We start from the raw sequence: 22,192 nt of genomic DNA on the forward strand, positions 1-22,192 counted from the left end.
CTGTAGCCAAGCCTGATGACCTGAGTTCAATCCCTGGGACACACTTGGTAGAATTACTGTGTCCAGACATAACTGGACAAGTAAATGCATGGTCCCTGAGGGCTATGTGCTTATAGAGTACTTTCTCCATACCACCGTGACAAGTGGTGTCTTCTGACTGCTTCCCAAACACCATGGCATGCACATGCTCTCATGTAAGTACAAATAAGTGTAAAATGCTGATTAAAAAAAATAAAACAATGAAGAGCAATAGTGAAATACAGTCCAAATTGCCTTTACACCACGCATACATATAACACACACATATGTACACAAGCCAAGCAAAACATTTTTGTGGATTCTTAGAAGTATGGTGGCTCTAAGCCCTGTCTACCTGCCTTGCCTAATGGGTAACCTCCCTCTCTATGGGAGGTGGTGTGTTCATGAAGTTGAGATGTGTCATCACCCTTTAATGTGTCAGTGATTGTGTCTTTGTAAATGAAGCTCTAGGTGGTACCTGGGCTACTGCCCAAACTCACAGGGGTTTATACATACACGTGTGGAGACTCAGTGCCTGGGACCACGTGTGAGAGATCCTGTATTTGCATGGCCATGGGAGTGGGCAGGGGTCTATTAGTGAGTACACGCACGAGTAATCCAATTATGTGCTCATGCATTTGTAGTTTCACTAGTTCACTGAGTCATAGGCTGGTTACTGAGATCTGCTGGGTGCTCAGGCCCAGGCTTGCCTGCAAGGGTTGGGAAAGTAAGGGAGGAGAGGACAAGGCCCTGCCCAGGGTGAAATGCTTTCTGGGCCGGCAGCTGGTCCTGAACCGCCGGACCTCTTCCTTGGTGGCCATTGGCATTGGCATTCACAGTAAGGCTACCATAGGGGCTTGGTGTCCCTCTTCCTACCCTGACCCTTCCCCTACCCCTCATGGCAGTCTGGTTATCTCCGGTGTGGTTTGACTTTTTCTAAGGAAATGTGGACACTTCTATTCATCCCAGATAGGGTCCTGACAGCAGGGCCAAAGAGATGATTCTGTCCAAGTCTAGCATTGTTTGTTTGTTTGTTTGTTTTGGTTACATGACAGAAGGAACATGAGGGCCTACTTACAGAAGCAGCATGGGTGACTCAAAGGCAGCGACATTACCAAAAGGTCCACCCTAGCACAGGGACCCATACACAAAGCTGTTTCCTTATAACAGCTTGCTAACTTGTAGGAAGTGCTGCTCTACAGTTTTGGAGAGGGGGCTCATGAATCTTGTCACTTTCTAATATATGTGCACACACACACACACACACACACACACACACGAAGGGGGCTCATGAATCTTGTCACTTTCTAATATATGTGTGTGTGTGTATACACACACACACACAGTTTTGTTTTGAGATGGTTTCTCTCTGTAGGCCTGACTGTCCTGGAACTCACTGCTTGCTTAAAAAGTATATGTGCATATTGATCTTTGCCCTGCTTTGTTGAATTCTATTATTTTTCCTCTTCTTCAGATTTTAAAATTATTAAGTCTGGTGTGGTGGCACATGCCTGTAATCCCAGTGCATGGGAGGTAGAGGTGGGTAGATCTCTGTGAATTCAAGACCAGCCTCATCTACATAGTGAGCACTAAGCTAGCCAGGGCTGCAAAGTGAGACTTTTATCTCACAATTCATTTTGTTTTTGTTTTTTGAGACAGGATTTTCCTTCGAAACAGTTCCAGCTGTTCTGGAACTCACTCTGTAGACCAGGCTGGCCTCAAACTCCTAGACACCCACTGCCTCTGCCTCCCAAATGCTGAGATTAAAGGCATATGCCATCAGCAGGCTCCTCTTTTAAGAGATATACCTGAATTATATGAGCTAAATCCATTTACATACATATAAATTCATGAGAGCTATACCCATATAATTCAGGCTGGCCTCCTAGCCAAGGCTGGGCTTGAATCCCTGATCTTCCTGCCTCTGCCTCACAAGTTACAGGGATGACAAAAATCATCATCTGGTTCCTCTGCATCCCTTTCATATCTCAGCACAGTTGCTGGGTCCCTCACTTTGTTATGAGTGAACTCAGGACCTAGTGCAAACTAATCATGGAACACTTGTAGAACCACTAAGTTTCTTGAGGACAGGGCTGAAAGGGTGAGTCATCACTGACACTCTGGGGAGTGTGAGGGAAGAATGATGTAGGTAACACCTGTTAGAGGCAGGCCTAATAAAGCAGCTCAAGAGTTGCTCCAACTACCCTAACTGATATTTCTCTCTTCTGGAACTTCCATTAGTCCCATGGTCGGGATACATTCTGGTGATCATATATGCTAGGCAAATGCTCTATCACTGAGCACGCACATGCATACACACACACACACACATTCATGAATCTGGCTCCAAAGCTGCCCTTTGAGGATGACCTTTCTTCCCAGGTCATTCCCAACAGCTCCATTTTGCACCTGCATAGTGACAGGGACTAGCACTAATCATCTGCCAGCTTCCCTCCCAGACCCAAGAGAAGGCTGTGACTCAGATGTCGAGAGGGGCATGTGACAGGAATCCGCTGCCACTGGGAGCAGGGAGCAGAAATGCCCTTGTTTGTAGGAACATCCGGGAAGATTAAGCACACTTCCCCTTTTTCCAAGAGTGGCTGAGGTAAAAAAGCTGGCGTTGGCCCAGTCTGGGACATTGGGAAAGGTGGCAGATACATACCAGTCACACAATGGTGGGCCCAAGCCCACTCCAGTCAAGATAAAGTGGAATTAGCCTTAGAGTGAGAATCTTACTTGGGTCCTGCCCCAGCCCAACTGCTGAGTGGACAACTCTGCCTCCCTAGGCCCCAGTGGAGTCAGAGCTGAGCTTAACCTCACGGATAACCCTGGGCTCCCTTGTAGCCCGGAAGCAGAAACCAAGCACAGTAGTTGTTTTATATTTAATTTACAAAAGAGACCCCAAAATTATAAACTATCCCGGAGCAGGGGAGTAGAGTCAGGCCTTCCCTGGCCTAACTATACTCTCCTTCTCCGCCAAGACAAGGGGCTTCTCAGGGGATTTTTCTCTCCCCCTTAGAACAGGGGGGTGACAGCTGGTATGGATGCCTCCTAGGCATCCCGGAGGCTCTGCCCACGCCAGATTCATTTGTCTACCCCCAACAGGCTCCTCACGCCCAGATCCTTGTGCCAGAGGCCAGCTGGACTGATATCCCAGGTGGTGAGGCCCCCTTATAAGGTCCAGGTGAGGGCCATAGCTACCAAAGCCGGCAGGCTGATGAGGTGGGGCCCAGCCCAGGCTCTACTGGCACTTCCGGCTGCCCGCTTACGGTCCCACTGGCATTGCTCGCCACCCCAGCCCAAGTAGCATTGGCAGCGAAAGTGTGTCTGAAGGTAGTTGAGGTCGGCATCGCTGAGCTTCCCCTCGGGTCGCAGCTGGGGTTCATTAGGTGTACGGCCAGGCACTAGGCGGAAGCTGCTGGCACTGAGGTGCAGGAAGGTATTGGCGCTGGGGTTGCGGCGCACACAGCGCCCATGGCCATTGCACTGGGTCCAACTGCAGTATTGGGTGGCCCAGGACACATTGACTACGTAGGGGACCAGCCACTGTGTTAGGTAATTCTTGAGGTACTGGCAGGTCTCCTGGAGGAAGAGGCCAAGATTAACAGGTGAGCATCCAATGTTAGCATAGTCAGCCCAAAGCCCTGATAGAAACCATCTACACTATGGTGAGAGCGCCTCTTTCTTTTGGTGGTGGCGGAGTTGGAATCCTAGACTAGGCAAGTGCTCTACTGAAACCTCATCCTTGGCACACTTATCTGTGTACGTATGTACAAATCATATACACAGTCCCCGAGCCTTTGCAGTCCTGTCCCTAGGGCGAAGGGTGGAGACGGACTGGGGCCCAGCTGTGCGCATGAGGAAGGGTGGGCACTCCAGCTGATCGGGACAGCATTTCCTCTTCCTGGGAACAGGGTGGGGGTGCCCTTCTCTGTTGGGTTCAGGGACAAAGCCTCCCTGCTAAGAAGACAGACAAGCTAGACTCAGCCAGGCGAGGCTGGAAAGACGTGTACAGTACTCCCAGGTATGGCTGGCTGGGGAGGTCTCTCTTACCATACTCGAAGCATACACTGAGTCGCCCCAGAAAATGACACCAGCCGAGCCCAGGGCTGCACTCTCCCCGATGGTAGAGATGAGGTCCATCTGTGTGGGAAGGGGTGACAGCTGAGGAAGACTGACACCAGACGGGAGGCGAGGAGCACACCTGTTCTAACCTGCTGCCTCCAGGCAGGGCTGCTCTGCTGTCTGTTTACATCCATTTCCACCCCCACTCTGGACTTCTGTCTCCAAAGCCAAGAGCACCCACGAGCCCACAGAACCAAGGACACAGCACACGCTCTGCCTCCTGAGTCGGGATGATTGGCTCTAACTGTGTGCCCTTTTCATGGCCTCGGCTTATCTACAAAAAGGGGATGACATCACCCTTCCAAAGGTTACGAGACATGGGACAGGCAGTAAACTATAGCTCTTTTGGTCCCTGATAACCCAAGCATGCAGGGTTCCTAGAGGAAGGAAGAAGGCAAGGCTCCGGAACACATACCTGACTAAGTCCTGTGAGTCCTCGGGTGTATGTGGGGCGCGTGAAGACATACACGGGGAGGGCATGGTTTGCATGGTGGGTGTGAGCCACACGAAGGGCCTCCCGAACACGGAAACTGACAAAGTTGCGGCTGTGTGTGGAGGAAGCCAGTGTCTCGTCCAGGTACACAGAGGGAAAGAGAGCGGTACTCTCGGCCCAGAGCCAGGCCAGCTGGTCGTTGCGAGCCACTTCCACATCAGGACAGCGGCCTGTGTAGCTCTCCCAGTTCTGTACGTAATCATGATTATAGCAGTCAGGAAAGAGGTAGAAGCCCCAGAGGTGCTGAGGTCTGACCGCCTTGACATAGCGTAGTGTGTTCAACATGAACTGCCGAGCAGCAAACTCAAACTCATATTGTGCCTGTTTCACTATTCGGTCTGACGGCCAGTCAGGGTGCCGACTGGCCACCAGCTGGCGTGAAGACTGTCGGTACACGTCCTTCTCCTGCCAGTTTCTCACCCACACAGGCCTCCATTCCTCCCAGTCAATGACGGCCAGCCCCCCGGGCTCCTGGGTGTGAATGTAGTGCTCCACAGATTCCTTCAGCATGGGCAGGTGTGCACAGAGGCTACCGTTCTGAGGCACACCACCATGCACAGACACCCCGGCTGCATCGAAACGTGGATACAGGCCCAGACGGTCATAGTAGAAGGTGGTGATATTCTGGTTGACAAAACCCTCATTGGGTGAGGCCTCCACATCAAAGGCCCTAAGGTCCAGTGGCACTTTGTGGCGTGGGGCACATTCTTGTGTGGGCACATTCCATGCTACCACAAAGGGTCGGCCAGTAAAGATGGGTGGCACTGTGGGCTTAAGTTCCACGGCCCATGCTACCTCCAGCACTAAGGCCAGTGTGATGATGGGACCCAGTCCTGCCCGCATGCTGGGGGCTACAGGAAGTGTCACCTGCCTGGTAGCAGCTCAGGAACTGAAGGAAGTGGGGGGAGAGAACAAATCAGTCTAGAGAATTCCAGAGATGTGCACCTCAAGCCCACCTACACTCCCAAAAGCCATACGCCGGTGCACATACTGCCAAGGTTGTAAGAGGTTTGAAAGAGCAGGATACTGAAGGGTAGGCGAGAGACTTTAGAGACTCTACCAAAACCACAGAGTTCTTTCTGGAACTGCCTGTGGCTGGCCAAGAATCTCCTTTAAATCTGTGTCTCTTCTGAAAACGGGTCGAATTACGCTACAGACTCATGGCCAGAGTCACTTACATGCCTATATACTATACAGTACATGGTTTTAGAACACCCCCAACCCAAGCTCCACCCTACCCCCCCCCCCAGCCAAGAACTCTTGATTCACAGAAGGGACAGCATTTGGGCACAATGCATGTAGAAGCTGAGAAGCTGTTACGGACACCACAGAGAAACTGGTATCTGTGCAACATGCTCCAAGCAGAGGCGTTTGGCTGTCAGACTTCATCTCGGGCGCCGACACTGTCCTCCTTGGCTTGGAGTAGGCGCCCCGGGGACAAAGGGGCAGCGGGCTTCGCACCGGCCGACCTGCCCTTCCCACCACAGCCACGGAGAATCTGTGCGAGCCCTCGCCACCGCCCTAACCCTCACCTCCTAGCATCAGGGGTCCCGAGTGGAGGGTATTCCTCCTGGTCTTTGTGCGGGACCCCGCCCCCGACCCGCACGTGGGGCCAGAGTTCACCCGGGTGGGGGTGGGGCTCCTGGGTCATTTAGGAAGGCGCCCCTGGAGATTCAGAGCCCAGCTCACACGGAGAGAGTCACCAGGCGTGTAACGCCCGCCCTCACCTCGCACCAGGCGCCACCGGGACCCACGCCAGGGCCGCCGCCATCCTGGTACCAGCCAAGCCTGCTCCGGCCCTTCGCCCAAGCACGGCCCGAGCGCGAGCCTCTGCTGGCTCCGCCCCGAGGCCCGCGGGCCCTTTAAGAATCTCGCCTCGGAGGTGGGCCGAGGGCAGGATTTGCGGTCTCGCGGGGAGGGTGTGTTCGCCTTCCTTTCTTCCGGTGCTGCGTTTCGAGTTCGAGGACCACCAGATCTTCTGTAGAGGAACATAGGCATCTCTCTGGGATCTAATACCTCTTGGAACCGGGATTCCCGCTACAGTCTCGGCCGCGAGAGCTAACCAGCCTGAGCTAGTACCCCCACAGTCTGCCGCCAGTGGAACAATCCACTCTTTGCAGCCGGCCCCTTAAAGGGATAGAACACTAGATGGGGCGGGCGGGCGCGGAGGGGAGTGGTGGTGGCTTGTGGAATAAAAACTTATGACCGAGGCCTTGGCTGGGGGTAGGTGCGGACCCAGTCCCACATGCCTGAATGTGGGCTCTAGCAGTGTGGGCCCTTTGTATGGTATCAGAGATTTTGATCTGAGCGGATCCGGAGCCTCTTGGGACATTGATGACCGCCTTCTGGGATCCCCGTTTGCGGTCAGAGGGAAGCCCCGCCCCTGGCCTGTCTAGAGGAGGGGGCCTGGTAAGGCCTCCGAGCCCTCCCCTGGCGAAGCAGACGCCGCGGGCGTCCTGGTAACCAGGGGTACGTCGCTGAGCCGCCCGAGGGGCTAGAGTTCAGCCTGGCCTAAGAGGAACGTGGTCTACCCGCTTCCTCCGGATCCACACTAGGGGAGGCCAATCCCCTGGATTCTCTGCGACGAGGTGGAGGTGGGACGGCTGTCCGTAGGGGGACGCGCACTCAACTCCAAATAAAGTGCAATTCGCAGAAGTTTCGGGCCAGACTTTGTGGAAAGTAGGCTGCAGCGGCTACCCAGCGCCTCTAGTCCGTATCCTGAGCCCTCCTGCCGTTGCAAACCCCGTCTGGCAGGGAGTAGGTTTAGAACTGTTCCATCGCCTCTTAGATCTGCTCCCCACTGCACGACTCAGCTCTCCGAAAGCCCGCATCTAGCCGCCAGCCCCTCACCGCCAGCCCCTCACCGCCCGCATGTCTGAACGCTAGGGAGCCCCGCAGCAGCATCTAAGGCAGCGCCCACCAGCTTTATGTGGTTTCTCTGGCCTCACCTGTGTGGGTCCGTCGGCCCAATAGGTCGGCGGCCTCCCTTCTTCCTGAGGTGTGCTTCTCCAGCCAGGCTACTGGTACCAGCTGCTGCCCAGTGGGCAGCCTGCTGGGGATTAGATAAACCCCCTCCCCTCCCACCCATTCCTGCCTCCTATCCCTGCCCTTCCTCCTCACTTCCTGCTGCCCCTCTGGGCGGAAAGGGACAGGAACAGCGGTGGGTGGGTGGGGAGGAGAGTCCCTCGATCCCGTTTCCCTTGCTGGCTGGCTGCTCTTTGCACCCTTCCCCTGAGTAGGATCTGGCCCCGGGGGTTTCGTCAAGTGACAGGAGGAATATGGGCCTAGGGTCAGGCTCTCATCTCCTTGACGTTTGAGTCATCAAATCCAGTAGTGAGGGGGCCCAGTGGCAGTATTCATGGGAGTCACACTGTTTGCTGGGTTGTTTAGCTAATAGTCCCGGAGAGTAGGTGCCAAAGAAGGAAACCGTCTCTCCCACGAGGGGGAAAGAGGGGGAAACTTGGGTGGGGTGGGGTCTTCCAGTAACGGAGTCAATTTTTTCCCATTGAGAGCGGACGTATCTGAAGTGTGTCGAAGCAGACAATGTGACAATGAGTTGACGCCTGTGCCTGTGTGATAAGGGAGTGGGTGGAGGCTAGGAGGGTCTGTGGGATAAAGGGGCTTCTTCACATGAGTGTATGTGCGTCCCTGTGGGAACAGGAGTTCACAGCAGAGACCCCGAAGACTAGCAGGGTCCCATCTGACCTCCCTGGAGGTACAGACAAATTTGTCAACTTTCAAATCACCCTGAACCAACCACCCTTCAGAACCCAAGTGGCTCACGTCCCCAATGCTAGGGAGTCCCTCTGCTAATAAAAAGCTGTATGGGAGCTAGGAGTCTAGCCTAGGCTGTGGTCCTACCTAGGAGCATCCCTGAACCACTGTGTTGGCTTCATAAGGGACAAAAGTCTAGGAAGCTCCAAGGGTGGGGACCCCTGGGAAAACAAAGGCCAGGCCAGACTGTCCAGGGCAGGGACACTTCCTTAGGCAGCCAGCAGGAAGGAAGTGAGCACAGCCCAGCCGGATGGAGTGGGGAGGATGGAGTGGGGAAACAGTGCCCTGACACCTCTATTGTTTATAGCTTTGGGGTCAGGTAGGCATGTCCAGAACAGGGAGTTCCCCCAGGGGGGATGGTGGTGGGAGATAGGGTATTGTCTGATAGATATGGGGAGCCCTGGCCCCTGAACAGGAGACGGAAGTCAGTCTACAGAACTGCAAGTCTAGGCCACACAGGGTGATCCTACAAGTTCTGGCCCTTGGGCAACTCAAAGGCCAACTGCTCTGACCCTGGGTTGATGAATTCCTCCTTCCTAATTGGAAATTCTTGAGCTTATGGCCAAAGGCTATGCCTAGCAGAGGACCTGCTCATACCCTGAGAGACGTAGGCAGAGAGCTGAGGAAGAACTGCGCACACAGCCTTACAGCTGAGGCCTGAGCTCATCTGTCTGCTGGTTAGCTGGGAAGAGTCAGGTGAGTGTGGACTCCAGAGTCTGGGAGGAGGCCAAGGGCATGGTGGGAAGTATCTGGTTGCTGTTCAACTATAGATGGCACTTTGAGGTTCATTGGGCTTAAGCTGTAACCTCACTTGAGATAATATGGTGCTGTTGGGACCAGAACTATCCCATAATTATGTGGTCACACTCACCCCTCAGGTAAGGCATCAAGGAGAATCTCCAGAAGCTTTCAAGCCCTCACTCCATATTAAGACAGGTGAGAGGCTCCCAGGGCTGGAGATGGTGTGTGAACACAGCCACCTGTTGGCCATGGCTGGTATTGCTACAGGCAGTGTTTAGACTTATCAGACTTATCACTGGCTCTTAGAGGGGCTTGCCAACCTGGCAGAGTTAAGGGCCAGAGGTTTACCTGATCAGCTCCAGTGGTAGTCTAGAAATTGAGTGTCAAAGCCTCTCTGGAAGCCACTCTCAGTGCAGGGTCTACAAATAATTTTATTGAAATTGAACAAATAACACAACAGTCTTCCTGTGCTGGGGACCACCCTCCCCAAGCCATTTTCCACACTCTAGAAGCCCAGAGCGTCCACAAATAAGGAAAAAAATTTTAAAGCCATCTCTATATAGAAATCAGACTCTGTCCCAACATTATCATAGTCTAGACTATTTACAAACCTTCACATTTTAATTACTCCTTTTATGTATTTTTTTTCCCCTTCTTTTGACCCTTACCAAGGAGCTCCAGTACTTTCCCTTAACTGACCCTGAAGGGGTAAAGATACTGTAGGAGAAAGGGTGATGAACTCCTCATAGCTACTGGCACCAGCCCTGGTGAGTCACTTACCACTGGGGGATGGGCAGCCCCTCCCCCACAGCCCGAGGATGGGTGGGACTGTACAAAGACAAGGGAGGTTCGACAGAATATGTGGTGTGGGGCGAGCCCCCACAGGCACAGGCATCCATAGCCTGTCCTGACCCCGGCCTGCACCCTCTAGACTTGGGAGGAGGGTAGTTGAAATCAGAGAGATCAGTCCAGCCCTGGGTGAAAGCAGGAGCCTCCCACACCGCTCCCCATTCGGATTTAACAGCCAGTCAACTGTCCATCTTAGAGTGGGAACAAGTGGCAGGCAGGCAGGAAGAATGTGGCTGGCACTATCCCCAGTCTCTATCCAATACAGGAGGAATCGAGGTAGCAAACGGCTGAAATGCTCTGACTAGGTAGGGGTGAGGGAAGTGAGGGAAGAGAGTTCCCACTTGGGTGCAGCCCCTACAGCCCAGGGGCTGGAAGAAGGCAGACTCTGCTTGTAAAGTGCTGTGGCTTCTAGGAGGGCTGGGCCCTAGGCAAGCTTGGAAGAAAGCAGGTCAGGCAAGTAAGGAGGAACCAGGCATTCCTGACCAGCATGTGTCCTGCCATGCTTCTTGCAGAAGTGGCTGGGGGAATGGGCTGGTAGTTCTGCCATTAGCCCTCACCAGCCACCAACCACTTATTGTTGAGACCAGCCAATACCAGTTAACACTGAGGGACTGCCCCTTTTACAACGGAAGGTTCTGGGCCAACGGAGTTTAGTTTATTCAGGGTTGAGGCACCAGCCTGGACTCCTGAATGGAAGCTACACCTTGAGCCTGGGAGTTTCTTGCTGGGGCAGTGGGTGCTTGTGTCTGCCATATCACAGGCTCACACTTCATAGAGGATCACAGGGAAATCCACGTGGATTCGAGGGGGATCCAGCTTCACGATGCCCTGCCACAGAAACAGAGGCTAGTAAAGATCGGCTCAGGGCCTCTGCGCTAGGAGCTTTCCTGTTATCCCCAGCTCCTCCCCCAGGAAACCCTATCTGCATCTGTTGACATACTGATGTCGATTATGACCACTACCCAGCCCCTCACCTGAGGAATCAGATTCTTATGTACCCGCCTCAGCTTGGCTCGCTTCTGTCCATTCTTGGTGACGATTGTCTCCTCGTAGAACTCGTGAGCCAGATCCCCATCTTCGTCATAGAACATGGAGCTATGTAGGGAAGGGCACAGGCTAGGTTAGAGCCTCACACCTGGTCCTGGCAAATGCCACAGACCACAGGCAAGCGTGCTGAACCCCAAACAAAGAGGCACAACTCTTAATCCTAGTGGAAGAACAGTGCGCCTCAAGAACTCTTGCTGGTGCTTGGAGTCACTGGAGGAAGTAGTGAGTGCTGCAAGGCCACTGTTACTGTCACGCTAAACTGTCATGCTACCAGGTCACTTCAGAGCACACTGTCCAGGCAACCGAAGCCAGTTCTCATCACTGGTCTGTTCCACAAGGGTAACTATTCCAGTAGCAGGCCCTTCTAAACAGGTGGGGTAGTGACCTGGGCATACTGGTCTCACTTCTAAAGGCGCTGCTGGTCTGAGCCAGGAAGGCCGCACTGCCACCCATTCCCCAGTGGTTGGTACAGCCTAATTGACTCTGTTGGTTGGGTCTTTTTGGTATTTACTGTCAAATCTCATCACGGGGAGTGGAGCTCCCTGGGTCCAGGCCAGTTTGTGTGAGTCCCTGGGGAAAAAGAGGGTTAGTGCTGCAGCTCTAGAGAACCAACTGGGCGAAGGCCTTTTTCTCGGCGGTCTCACCCTCGACAGAGGCCTAGCTCTGCTTTAACAGACACTACTTTCAGAGGTCCAACCTCACTGTGGGGAGGGCAAGGCACCTCAACAGAAGGTCATTCCCCTTAGATTCTTCTAAAGCTTACGAGAATAGGAGGTACATAAATGTCTTTAGTTTGCAGGCTGAGTTGGATGAAACCAAGATCTTAAGACTCTCAGAGACTCTTTGCAGGATTATGGGGGAGCTTCTACCCAAGGGCCAAGCCTCAGTCAACTCTTCTCTAAAAAGACATTATGGACAGTCAGGCGCTGAATGCCACTTGGTTTTTCCCCTACCCTTGCTCTGATGGGGATCCACAATGTGACAGTCGTCCTGATTCAAATGTTGGGAGGGGGGCGTTCCTCGTTCCCGGATGTCCTCCCCAAGCAGATAAGATACCCATGCCCTTACCCGCGGCGCGTGAAAACGAAGGGGGGCACCGCTCGGGCTCGAGATCGCACCAAAGATTGCTCAGCGCCTGCTGCCTCAGGGCCGCCGCCCCCCGTGGCGGAGGCAAAGGGCCAGAGGCCCCGAGCTTTGGAGCCGCTGGCGCCCATGTCAGCGCCGCCGGCGCATGGCGGACCCGGCGGCCGCTCCGCTCTCACAGTGCGGCGGGCGCGACCATGCCCTGCCCCAGCCTCCACTCGCAGGTGCCGCCGCCGCCGCCTTCCGCAGGCTCTGCTGTCTCCACGGAAACCTCACTTCCGCTTCCGTACGCCCTGCACGCTGCCTCCTCTGAGTGGCTAAAGACCTCGTCAATCTGTAGACTACAACCAATGGGGGCACCCACAGAGGCTGAACCACCCAGGATGCACTGCCTCCAGGTCCCAGAAGGCTATGGGTCCCAAGGGTCAGCTGGGACAGCTCCCTCCCTGAAAAGCGGAGGTAATGTGTTGTTGTTATAGACTCTAAGATCGGGCGGGGTATGATTGTCCTAAGGTCCCTGAAGCCCAACATTCAGTGGCAATACTTAATTAGGTCACCCCGCCACCCCCAAAGGGACCTTAGGCCTGCCTCAGGCTAGGATACATTTAGCTTGTTTTCACAACTGTGTTTTTGCAATTGTCAACTTTGCTCATAAAGAAATTATGGAACTTGCTAAATATATTCTTTTGTTTTCTTGAGACAAGGACTCAATATATCACCTTTGCTTGCCTGAAACTTGCTATGTATAACAGGCTGGCCTCAAATTCATGTCTACCTGCCTCTGCTTCCTAAGTGCTGGGATTAAAGGAGGGAGCAACTATGCAGGGGGCCAAATATCTAAACTTTTTGGTCAAATTCCCCCCCCCCCCCCCATTTTTCCACAGACAGTGTTTTCTCTCAGCCCTGGTCTCCTGGAACTCAGAGACTCACCTGCCTCTGCCTCCTAAGTGCTGGGACTAAAGGTTTGTGCCTCCTCCTGGCCTGGTCAAATTTCTTATTACATTTGAGGTTAAATTAAATGTTGTAAATTCACCAGATAACATACCTCAGGAAAACAAGAATTGTTACCTGTAGCATGTGGAATGTGGCTGTACCCATGAGTACTGATTTGGTAAAGGGGTTATGTTAGTTTCTTTGAGGCAGTCTGTGAGAGAATAGTTTCCATATGCTCTGTAGCTTATTCTTGTCTCTACCATGACCTAGGCCCCAAGAGTGTTGAGAGACAACAGTATCCATAGGCATACATCTCCTAAACTTCTTGGTCCCACTGAGACCTTGGAAAGGATGCACTGTTGGCAATCTCATTAGTTGCTACCTTGACTGTGGGTCCATATCTACAGAGTCCAAAACCAGAAAACTTCTTAAATCTTTATTCAGCCAATTCTCTCAGGCCTCAGGCCCTGATGAGGACTGTCACACTCCCATTCCCTTCCCCACAGGAGGCATTCAGTTGAGGCCACAAAAGCATTTCATACATTCATACACTCCGATCAAAATATCTGAGGGAGACTCTGGCTTTGGCAAACAAGATGTGGGTCTCATCCAGCAACATCTTCCTTAGAGGTGGCGCTCAGGCATTGACTGTAGCTAGACTTGCCAGCCTTCCCTGACCTCAGGGTATGTGTATAGTCATAAGGCACTGTAAGAGGGAAACACAGACTCTACCTTTCATCTGTATTACTCTGAGCAGTTATCCTTGGTTCTGATTGGGCTATCCTGAGACTTAATCATGATCCAAAGTTATCTTTCTCCATAGATAAGGGCCCTCACCCCTGCTAACATAACCTTGTTCTCTTTCTAGAGTCTCGAAGATTTTCACAGCTGAGACCCTGATGAAAGATGACCCAGTATATACGGGGTGGAGGGATGCAAAGCCATGCCCCGCTACATCCACTGGTAGAGGGCCAGCTCCTTCACTCTTCTCTGGGCTCAGTCCCTAGTAGAGGAGGACCTCCACACACACTCATTCCTCAGGCCTCATGGGCCAGGTCACACTCACACGGCACGCCCTTTGCATTGCCTATTTCCCTCCTGCCACCCAGGGATACAAAAGGTCACCCCAGAGGGCAGGCGTGCAAGGCTTCCTGGATCTTCTGGCGGCAACGAGAATACTTCTGCAGGATCTGTCGGAGGTGTTCCTCTTCTTCCCGCTGCAGGATGCGTAGGAAATTGTGCAGCTCAGGCATGCTGAAGGCATCCCACTGCAAAGGGGCAGAGGAGATATGGGTTACAGCAAGAAATGGCTAAGGTGGCAGAACTCTTCAGAGACTAGTGCTTCATGGTCACACAACTTAGGGCTGGGCTTCCTGAGAGTTCCTGTCCTGACTTCTTTCAATGATGGACTATGATGTGCAAGTGTAAGCCAAATAAACCCTTTCCTTCCCAACTTGCTTTTGGCCGTGCTGCTTCATCATAGCAATAGAAATCTTAACTAAGACATGAACCAAGGGCATCTATGCTAAACACATTTACCATTGAAGTATTTTTTTATTTTTATTTTTTGAGAGAGCGTCTCACTAAGTTAACTCAGACTGGCCTTTAGGTTACTCTGTATCCCAGGAAGGCTTTGAACTTGTGATCCTCCTGCTTCAGAAGCCCAAGTAGTTGAGATTACAGGCCTGTGTCACTAGGCCTTGCTAGTAAGAGTGTGTGTGTTTTTTTTTTTTTTTTTTTTTTTTTGAGATAGGATCTTGCTATGTATGTAGCTTAGCCTGGTCTTGAACTCCAGGTAAGCTTCTGGCTTTAGGTACCCAAGTAGATGAGATTATAGGCCTATGCCACCAGTTCTAGAAGGTAAAAAGTCTTAATGCTTGAAAGTAGGTCTTCCTGTTTTCTGGTTATACCTGTGAAGCTTTTTTCTTTAAGATTTGTTTTTAGGCGCTAGAGAGATGATTCAGTGGTTAAGAGCACTGCTTCCTCTTGCAGAAGACCTGGGTTCAATTCCCACCACCCACATGGTGACTTTCAATCATCTTAACTCCAGTTCCAGGGGAGCCAACACCTTCTGACTTATGTGGAGACATGCATACACACATGCACACACAGAAGCATATATGTGCACTGTGTGCATAGTATAGAATTATGGACATCAGTAAACCTCTATGTGGATGCTAAGAACCTAAACTGGGTCCTCTGTGTGATCAATAAGTACTCACACACTGAACCATCTTTCCAGCCCCATTGGTTTAATTTTGCATATGTGTGAGTCTGTGTGGGGTTATATACTCATAAGCACAGCTATCCTCTGAAGCCAGAAGAGGAAGTCAAATCCTTTGGAACTGGAGCTGTAGGAGAAAGTTGGTCACCTAACATGGGTGCTTCAAATAGAACTGGGGTTCTCTGGAAAAGCGGCAAGCACTCTTAACTGCTGAGCCATCTCTAAGCCCATACCTGTGTAGCTCTGGACTTGTCAATCAAATCCTTCAATTTTTGGAGGAGTCTCCACACCAGGACACAACAAAGCTGTAGGGCAATTCTTAGCTTGCTTTTGTGGCCCAGCCTGACCCAAACTCCTAGCAAGCCTCCAGTCTCAGCCTCCCAAGGCCCTCGGTTGCAAGCATGATTCTTCCTAGTTTCTTGGAACGCAGGCTCTAGACCTTGGCCTGAGTGTCCTGGAGGCCTATTCTTTCATTTCAGGACCTGTATATTCTTGGAGAGGTTGCACAGGCTTGTTCTCTAGCCCAGTTTCTCCTGAAACCCTCACTAGTAGCTACATCATACCAGCTTTGTGTAGAGATGAGAAAACAAGAAAGACTATGTACTCACATTCACCTCCCCAGAGTCATTTTCTTTCAGGACAAAGCTCAGGGCCTTCTCACTAGGCCCTGCAAGAAGCCGTAGTTTCAAGGGCTGCTCATCATCTGACAGTTTCCGGAAGTACACTGGAGGTCAGGAAGGGGAAAAGGATGAAGAATTATAAACAGGCTCAGATGCTCCAGCCCCTGGAAACACAGCTATTCGATATATACTCTCATACAGGGAGAACTGGGATAGGAAACCTACCTTGGCCATGACGCTCGGTCCGTTCAAAGAGTGCAAACTTGCGAGGATCATCCACTACCATGAACTTGCGCAGCAGGGCCTCAATGACCTCACGTGCCCGTGTTCGTGACAGAACATGCAAGTGCTTAATAGCATCCTTGGGCAAGTAAAAGGAGGTGCGGCGCCTCACAGCTGTGCTCCGCCCTGTGCCCCGCCGGGCATCCTGTAAAGAAGGCGGCTTCTTGCTGGAAGGCACTGAGACAGGACGTACCAGTTTCAGCTGAACCTTGATGAAGCCTGTGTAGGAGCCATCCTTATTCTAAAAAAGAGAGAAAGAAAAAATCAACCATGACAGAATTCTATTGGAGATGGAAGAGGCTAGGGTTGCGTCGACCTGGTGCTGGGCCAACCAAGTCTGGCCATTTGGCACAAAGCTGGGTTCTGCTCCTCCCCACACTCCTAGCCTGAGCAGTCAACTCACCAGGCTCATGAAGAGGTTGCTGTTGATCTGGCCATTGTAATCCTTGATCTTCTGCTCAGTCTCAGCCTGAGAAAGGTCAGGTATCTCCCGCTGTACAGGCTCGTCCTAAAAGACAGGCCAGCATGGGTACAGGGCCCTTGAAAAGTGTAAGACTTTTTTGGAGGAAACAGAACATCCCTTGGATCTTGATTTTGGTCCTGTCACCAAACCCATACATCCTGATTTCATCACTGCTTCCAGTTTTGCATGTTACAGATGGAGACAGCAAAGAAAGAATCATTTGGCTTTCTGCTGTCTGGGGCAGGGTGGGGGCGGAGGGTGGGTGGGGTCACCTCAGCACCAGTTATGACCCCTAACAGCATTACACAAACAAAGACAAATAAAGGCACATGGCAAGGGGCCAGGAAAACATGAAGGACTATTAAAGTAACAACACTTCTTGGGGATAGAAGGGATAGAGTACTTGTCTAGCATGTGAAAGGCCCTTCCATCCCCAGTACCACCCCATACCTCAACTGCATAACTGACCCCAGAACACCAGCTGGGTCAGAGTTTATTCTGGAGAAGGCAGACCACTCTCCCACTTTGTACCAGCACAGAACACGACCCACTGCAGGGGCAGATGCATGGGAGCAGATACACATCAGTAGCCAGGAGGGGAAAGGGAATCTTCATCCATAAAAGTAATATGCCTTAGTGGGTTTCTTGGGGCCAGCCTCACATCTCATATAGGGAAGAAATCACTGTCACATACCATTTACCCATGACTCAAGTTACACAAAAGGCAGCTTCAAGCCAGGTTCCAATCTGCCAGAGATGTGTAGGCAACTTTCTGGCAGAGGCCATCATCCTACCAGTACCAAGCAGGTAGGCTGCTCTTCCCTTTGCTGTCTGGAAACTCAGCCTGAAACCTTTAGCTCTCCAGGGACTGGATTTTTTGCTGGGTGGAGTGGGTCAGAACAGTCAGGACTCGGAATTGATTTTCTTCTACCAAACTCACTTGGCCTTACTGCCTCAGTCTTACTTCCTGTTGATATGAGAAAGGTCGCACTGACCAATGCCTTGTTCCAGCAGTGTCTCCTAAGGCCTCAGCTGGGGATCCAACCCACAGCCTCACACATGCTGGGCAAGTGCTCAACCCCTGAACTATATACCCAGCCCTCATGATTTTACTTTACTTATTCCTCAGCTTCCATTTATTTATCTATTTACTCATTTTAGTTCATTAATGGTGCTGTGGATGGAAGCCAGGCCATCATGCAAGCTAGCTAAGTACCCTCCAGATGAGCTTGCTACAAACCAGCTGCTTTTCAACAATTCTTTTCTTTATATACCTTTCAACTGGCTAGTACCTTATGTTTTTTCCCACCTTCTTACCATAGATGGCGACTCAGGCTGCATGGCATGAAGACAGTCCCAGGGGCCCACAATGAATCTACAGTCTAGACTAAAGTTTTTTGGGTGTCAGTCAAATAGCAGCCCATGATAAGGAAAATTGTATCAAATCTCACCCATACCACCACAGACAACTTCAATTTTTTTTGCTCAAATAAGGCATTCTACTTCGATGTTGCTAAGTTTACTAACTTTCGGTTTCCAGCTCACTTTCCTGATGGGCCAGCCTCTGTGCTCTTTTGAGGTATTGGGGCTCAATAATAAGTTATCTGAGTGTGGTGGTCACAACCACAATAGTCCCAGGAAAGTCTCTGATATGTGGCACATGTAGGGGACTCTAGACAGGTTCAGCTGCCCTGGCACCACACTTCACAGTTAGCCTTCCCGCTCCTAATACTTAAAGTCCAAGGCAAAGACCATCTTACCATGTCCCCCGACCCCCCTTCCAAAGTTTCACCCTGGAAGGATGACCGGAAAATTGTCTATGTCCCAGCATCTGGTGTCAGAATTGGCCAGCAATGGCTGGGGACTTTTCTGTCTGATCCAAGACTGAAAATAGAAGGGACAGAGTCCCCTCCCGAACTTACTTCTCACTTCCAGGGCGGACTCCTCCTGCACTTCCTTATTTCCCTCAGGGAGGGAGTAGGAGCGCCCAAATGCGAAATCAAGACGCCGGTTTGGGCTGAGGCTGGCTTTAGTCATGGGTGAATAACGCCCGCCTGTGGTCCACCCAAGCTTCAGAGCTGCTTGCCCTGGCTCAACCGGTCTGTGACCGCAAGCCAGGAAAGCCTGGGTACTCAGTTCAGCATCGGCGCGCTGGAGCCCGGCTTCTTCTACCCGGAGCCGAGCCCCACACACATTTCCCGGGCCAGTTTTCGTGTGGACCCGCCGGGAGGCTCACGGAGAGGCGGGGAGGCTGCCCATCCGCTAACTCTCCACGCCGCAACTTAGCGGAGAGGGGCGGGATCCCAGCGGCCGCCCCTCTCCCGCGGGCGCAGCCCACTCCGCCCCGGCTCCCACCTGGTCCCGGCGCGGCCTGCGGACCAGCGAGGTCCGCGCCGTGAAGTACTGCTCGAGCTCCGAGTCCGAGTCCTCCTGGCTGCAGTAGCCACTGCTCGTCGTGCTGCTCCAGGTCATTTCGAAGGAAGGTGTCTCAGCCTCGCCCATCGCCTTACCCGCCCGATCCCTGGTCCACTGCGTGCCGAGCCTCCAACCACCGCCCCGGGCGCGTGCGTGAGTGCGTGCGTGTGAGCGTGTCAGTACGCGCTTGCGCAGAGGCCTGCGACGCGCGGCAACCGTTAGGACTGAAACGTAGACAACCAAAACCTAGTGCGGGGGTTATGGGGGGGGCGAGGGGCGGGGACACAACGCTACAACCCGAGGAATGACCTCATCGCTCAGGCATCTCAACTTGGCCCCGCCTCTCAGGCCACACCCCCAGAGGGAGGCGTCAGGGCGTGCGCGCATGTGCACCGCCGTTGCCTCAGGGCCGGAAGCGGGGTGTGAAAAGCGCGCGTGCAGCGTGCCAGGCCGCGTCTTCGCGGCCAGTGGCTTGTGGGCCGCAGTTTTTGCGTGGAGTCAGCTCCTGACAAACCTACAAGCAGAACTAGACTCTCTGAAGCCGGGAAATCGATCACTGGGATGCTCATTGTGTGCGGCGCCCAACACCTCCGCTGAGGGCTGACGAGCCCCAGGTCCCCTCCCTGCCCATACTCCCCCGACCCCGAGCTCACCACGTTCGTGTCCCTTTCCAGTGCGGGATCCCAGCCCAGGTCTCGGGGCCCGCAGCAGTCCAGGCAGACGAGCGCACGACAACGGTAATGGCAGGTGAACTTGCAGTCTGCAGAAAGGGCTGACCGTGAGGCGGAGGAGCTCAGCGAAGTGACCCACAGACAGAGGGATCCTCTGCCAGACAGATTTGGGCTTGAGTGGCTTTTTCTCAAGCTCGGTTACTGCCCACTGCTAAACAGATTCTAGAAGCACCTTTGGGAACTGGCTGGAAGGCTTCAGGCGGTTAGAGATCTAATCCTGCTCAACACTTTTGTTTGCCTACCGCAGGCTAATACTCCACTTTGTCATTAACTTGAAAACAAAAGCGTTTAACTTTCGACTTCCTCTCTTTGTCATCTGCCTCTTCACATGTTTACACAAGCCTACTTTGTTTTTGGAGAAAGGGTCTCATGTAGTTTAGGTTAACCTCAGATGGTAACCTTGAAATGGACGATCCTCCTGACTCAACTGCTCCAATGCCAGGATTACAGACATGTGCCCAGCCCCAAAGCACACAGCTAATGTTTTGCCTTCTGTACGCATTAGCAGGATTGTTATAGCCTGAACATTTGTGGCTTGCTCCCTTTGACTCCCAGGGACAGCTCCCACTGGCCAGGTTTTCTTCTCCCTTCTCTGCAGCTCCTTGCTAGCCCCTTCATTAGTCCTGTCTCAACTCCCAGGACTAATCGCTGACGTTTCTCACCCCTGGGTACTGTCCCAGCTCTGTCTACACTCACCTGATCCAGATCCAAGGTGGAACTGATTTGCCTCTTTAGAAAAACCCTACATGTAGTGCCTTCACTTTAATGTCTAATACAGATTTCAGATGTACATGGCCAACATTTCACTTTCCTTCTACTTCAACTCACCCTTGGGTTCCTATCTCAGCAAAAGCCATCCAGTTATTTGAACCAAACCAAAACCCTACACATCTTTGATTCCCTTATCAAGCTCTCGTCAAACATGTAAACTGCCTGGTTTCTCACCACCAGAGCAACTTTCTTTTTCTTTGAAAATGTTGCAGTATCTCAGTCCGTGGTATTCTGTCACAAGTTACTGTTCTTTCCCTAGCTGAATCTGTGACACTCGTGTGTGAATGAATGAGCGAGCTCTAGGCATGCACAGGCCTACAGTACCACCCTTTTGTTCCTATATGGCTCAAAGCCTGATTCTCAGCTCCACCTACACATCAGAATTTGGGAAGCAGAGGCAGGTGGATCTCTGTTACACCTTGGTCTGAATAGAGAGTTGCAGGTTAGCCAGGGCTGCATACTGAGCCCCTGTCTCAAAACAACAAAAACAAATGAAATCAACAATGCCCTCAGTGCCCAAGGTCTACTTTCAACAATGGACTCAACAAGTCTTAAGGGAAGATCTAGACATGAGATGGGAGGGTCAAAGTATCCTGGGTGAGTAACTTCTGTTTGCTGGTAATCCCCAGGTCAGAAGGACCACTGTGAGTGTGCTTGTATTCCATGCTTTAGCTTCTGGATCCCTGACTCAAAACAAATCTTGACTAAAGACTCAACAAGATTCCTACTTACACGGAGCCCAACCAAGGTTCTAATTTTTTCTGGCCCCCGTCATATGTGGGCGAAGTCACCCAAGAATCTGAGGGGAACACAGAGAGTCAGTCATTGGGAAGAGGACCTCGGCATATAGGCACAGGGACTTTTCAAGGGCCCTGGCGTTTTTTAAGACAAACTTCAAACCATCTTGTTATTTTCTGGCATCCTGTGCCCACCAGCCACGGATGAAGTGTGACAAGTGATAAACCATTTTTTTTTTTTAAACACGCTCCCTGATGGGGCAAGGTAACAGGACCTGGTCTGCAGGATCGTCACTGCTGACCCCTCTGCGACTTGACCCACAGCCATGGTGCTCCTGCCTTTGACCTCCCTTCCGTGATCGCTGGCTGTGTGGGGCCGCTACTCACGCGCGCACTGTAGGCCCTTGCGCACGACGCCCCAGATGAAGTCTCCACAGAGGTCGCACCACGTGTGCGTGGCGGGACCGGCAGGCTGGAAGCGGTGGCCGCGCCCCGGGCCGTGCTGCTGTGACGGATTGCGCGTTGTGCACGGCGCGATGCGCAGAGCGTTGGCACGCTCCAGCCGGGTACGGCCAGGACCGATGCGCCCGGACGGTGTCAGCTCCCGTAATTCAATGAGCTCTGGCTCTGCCGACATGGCCCGGTCAGGCCGGGGCTCCAGCGGACTGGGCGCTAGCGGGCGAGGCCGCAGGGCGGGGCCGCCACTTCGGCACCGCCCCCAGGATCAAGGCAGGGCGGCGGGAAAGAGCGGAGGAGAACGCAATGGAAACCGACGAGAGACCACAGTGTGCATTTGTGGGCGGGGCGGGGCACGGGGGGGGGAGCTTTCAAAGCACCTCTTCCCAGGCTCTCCTTCCAGTTCTCACCCCAGCTTCCCCCTCCCCCC

At 52.5% G+C, this 22,192-nt stretch overlaps 3 protein-coding genes across 4 annotated transcripts; all 3 read right to left on the reverse strand.

Moving 5' to 3' along the window:
• Positions 1 to 2,888: 2,888 nt before the first annotated feature.
• Hyal2 (hyaluronidase 2) lies at positions 2,889 to 7,633 on the reverse strand. Its single transcript, XM_051204902.1, has 5 exons — positions 7,585 to 7,633; positions 6,364 to 6,614; positions 4,559 to 5,525; positions 4,072 to 4,161; positions 2,889 to 3,600 (listed from the first exon to the last, which is right to left on the reverse strand). The coding sequence occupies exons 3-5, from the start codon at positions 5,477 to 5,479 to the stop codon at positions 3,190 to 3,192; spliced, it is 1,422 nt and encodes a 473-aa protein (XP_051060859.1). The 5' UTR covers positions 5,480 to 5,525; positions 6,364 to 6,614; positions 7,585 to 7,633; the 3' UTR covers positions 2,889 to 3,189.
• Positions 7,634 to 9,564: 1,931 nt separating this feature from the next.
• Tusc2 (tumor suppressor 2, mitochondrial calcium regulator) lies at positions 9,565 to 12,400 on the reverse strand. Its single transcript, XM_051205041.1, has 3 exons — positions 12,116 to 12,400; positions 10,975 to 11,095; positions 9,565 to 10,828 (listed from the first exon to the last, which is right to left on the reverse strand). Exons 1-3 carry the CDS (start codon positions 12,259 to 12,261, stop codon positions 10,763 to 10,765), a joined length of 333 nt encoding a protein of 110 aa, XP_051060998.1. The 5' UTR covers positions 12,262 to 12,400; the 3' UTR covers positions 9,565 to 10,762.
• Positions 12,401 to 13,484: 1,084 nt separating this feature from the next.
• On the reverse strand, positions 13,485 to 22,096 carry Rassf1 (Ras association domain family member 1). 2 transcript variants are annotated; one of them, XM_051204996.1, is made up of 6 exons: positions 21,694 to 22,096; positions 19,721 to 19,827; positions 16,593 to 16,697; positions 16,133 to 16,430; positions 15,896 to 16,011; positions 13,485 to 14,331 (listed from the first exon to the last, which is right to left on the reverse strand). In XM_051204996.1, the coding sequence occupies exons 1-6, from the start codon at positions 21,941 to 21,943 to the stop codon at positions 14,185 to 14,187; spliced, it is 1,023 nt and encodes a 340-aa protein (XP_051060953.1). In that variant the 5' UTR covers positions 21,944 to 22,096; the 3' UTR covers positions 13,485 to 14,184. The 2 variants fall into 2 exon arrangements, with proteins under 2 accessions (XP_051060953.1, XP_051060960.1); XM_051205003.1 differs by lacking the exons at positions 19,721 to 19,827; positions 21,694 to 22,096 and adding an exon at positions 19,008 to 19,328.
• Positions 22,097 to 22,192: the final 96 nt, after the last annotated feature.

Source organism: Phodopus roborovskii, unplaced genomic scaffold, assembly GCF_943737965.1.
Source record: "Phodopus roborovskii unplaced genomic scaffold, PHOROB, whole genome shotgun sequence".
Lineage (NCBI taxonomy): Eukaryota > Metazoa > Chordata > Mammalia > Rodentia > Cricetidae > Phodopus > Phodopus roborovskii.

Excerpts from the sequence above, each read along its gene's own strand:
- Rassf1 (XM_051204996.1), bottom strand. The coding sequence starts at position 21,943 with ATGTCGGCAGAGCCAGAGCTCATTGAATTACGGGAGCTGACACCGTCC. Across the intron at positions 16,698-19,720 it reads TGGAAAGGGACACGAACGTG|GACGAGCCTGTACAGCGGGA; the intron begins GTGAGCTCGGGG and ends CCTGTCTTTTAG. Across the intron at positions 14,332-15,895 it reads ATGACTCTGGGGAGGTGAAT|TGGGATGCCTTCAGCATGCC; the intron begins GTGAGTACATAG and ends GCCCCTTTGCAG.
- Hyal2 (XM_051204902.1), bottom strand. The coding sequence starts at position 5,479 with ATGCGGGCAGGACTGGGTCCCATCATCACACTGGCCTTAGTGCTGGAG. Across the intron at positions 4,162-4,558 it reads GACTCACAGGACTTAGTCAG|ATGGACCTCATCTCTACCAT; the intron begins GTATGTGTTCCG and ends CTTCCCACACAG. Across the intron at positions 3,601-4,071 it reads CAGTGTATGCTTCGAGTATG|GAGACCTGCCAGTACCTCAA; the intron begins GTAAGAGAGACC and ends CTCTTCCTCCAG.
- Tusc2 (XM_051205041.1), bottom strand. The coding sequence starts at position 12,261 with ATGGGCGCCAGCGGCTCCAAAGCTCGGGGCCTCTGGCCCTTTGCCTCC. Across the intron at positions 11,096-12,115 it reads TTCGTTTTCACGCGCCGCGG|CTCCATGTTCTATGACGAAG; the intron begins GTAAGGGCATGG and ends TTCCCTACATAG. Across the intron at positions 10,829-10,974 it reads ATAAGAATCTGATTCCTCAG|GGCATCGTGAAGCTGGATCC; the intron begins GTGAGGGGCTGG and ends TTTCTGTGGCAG.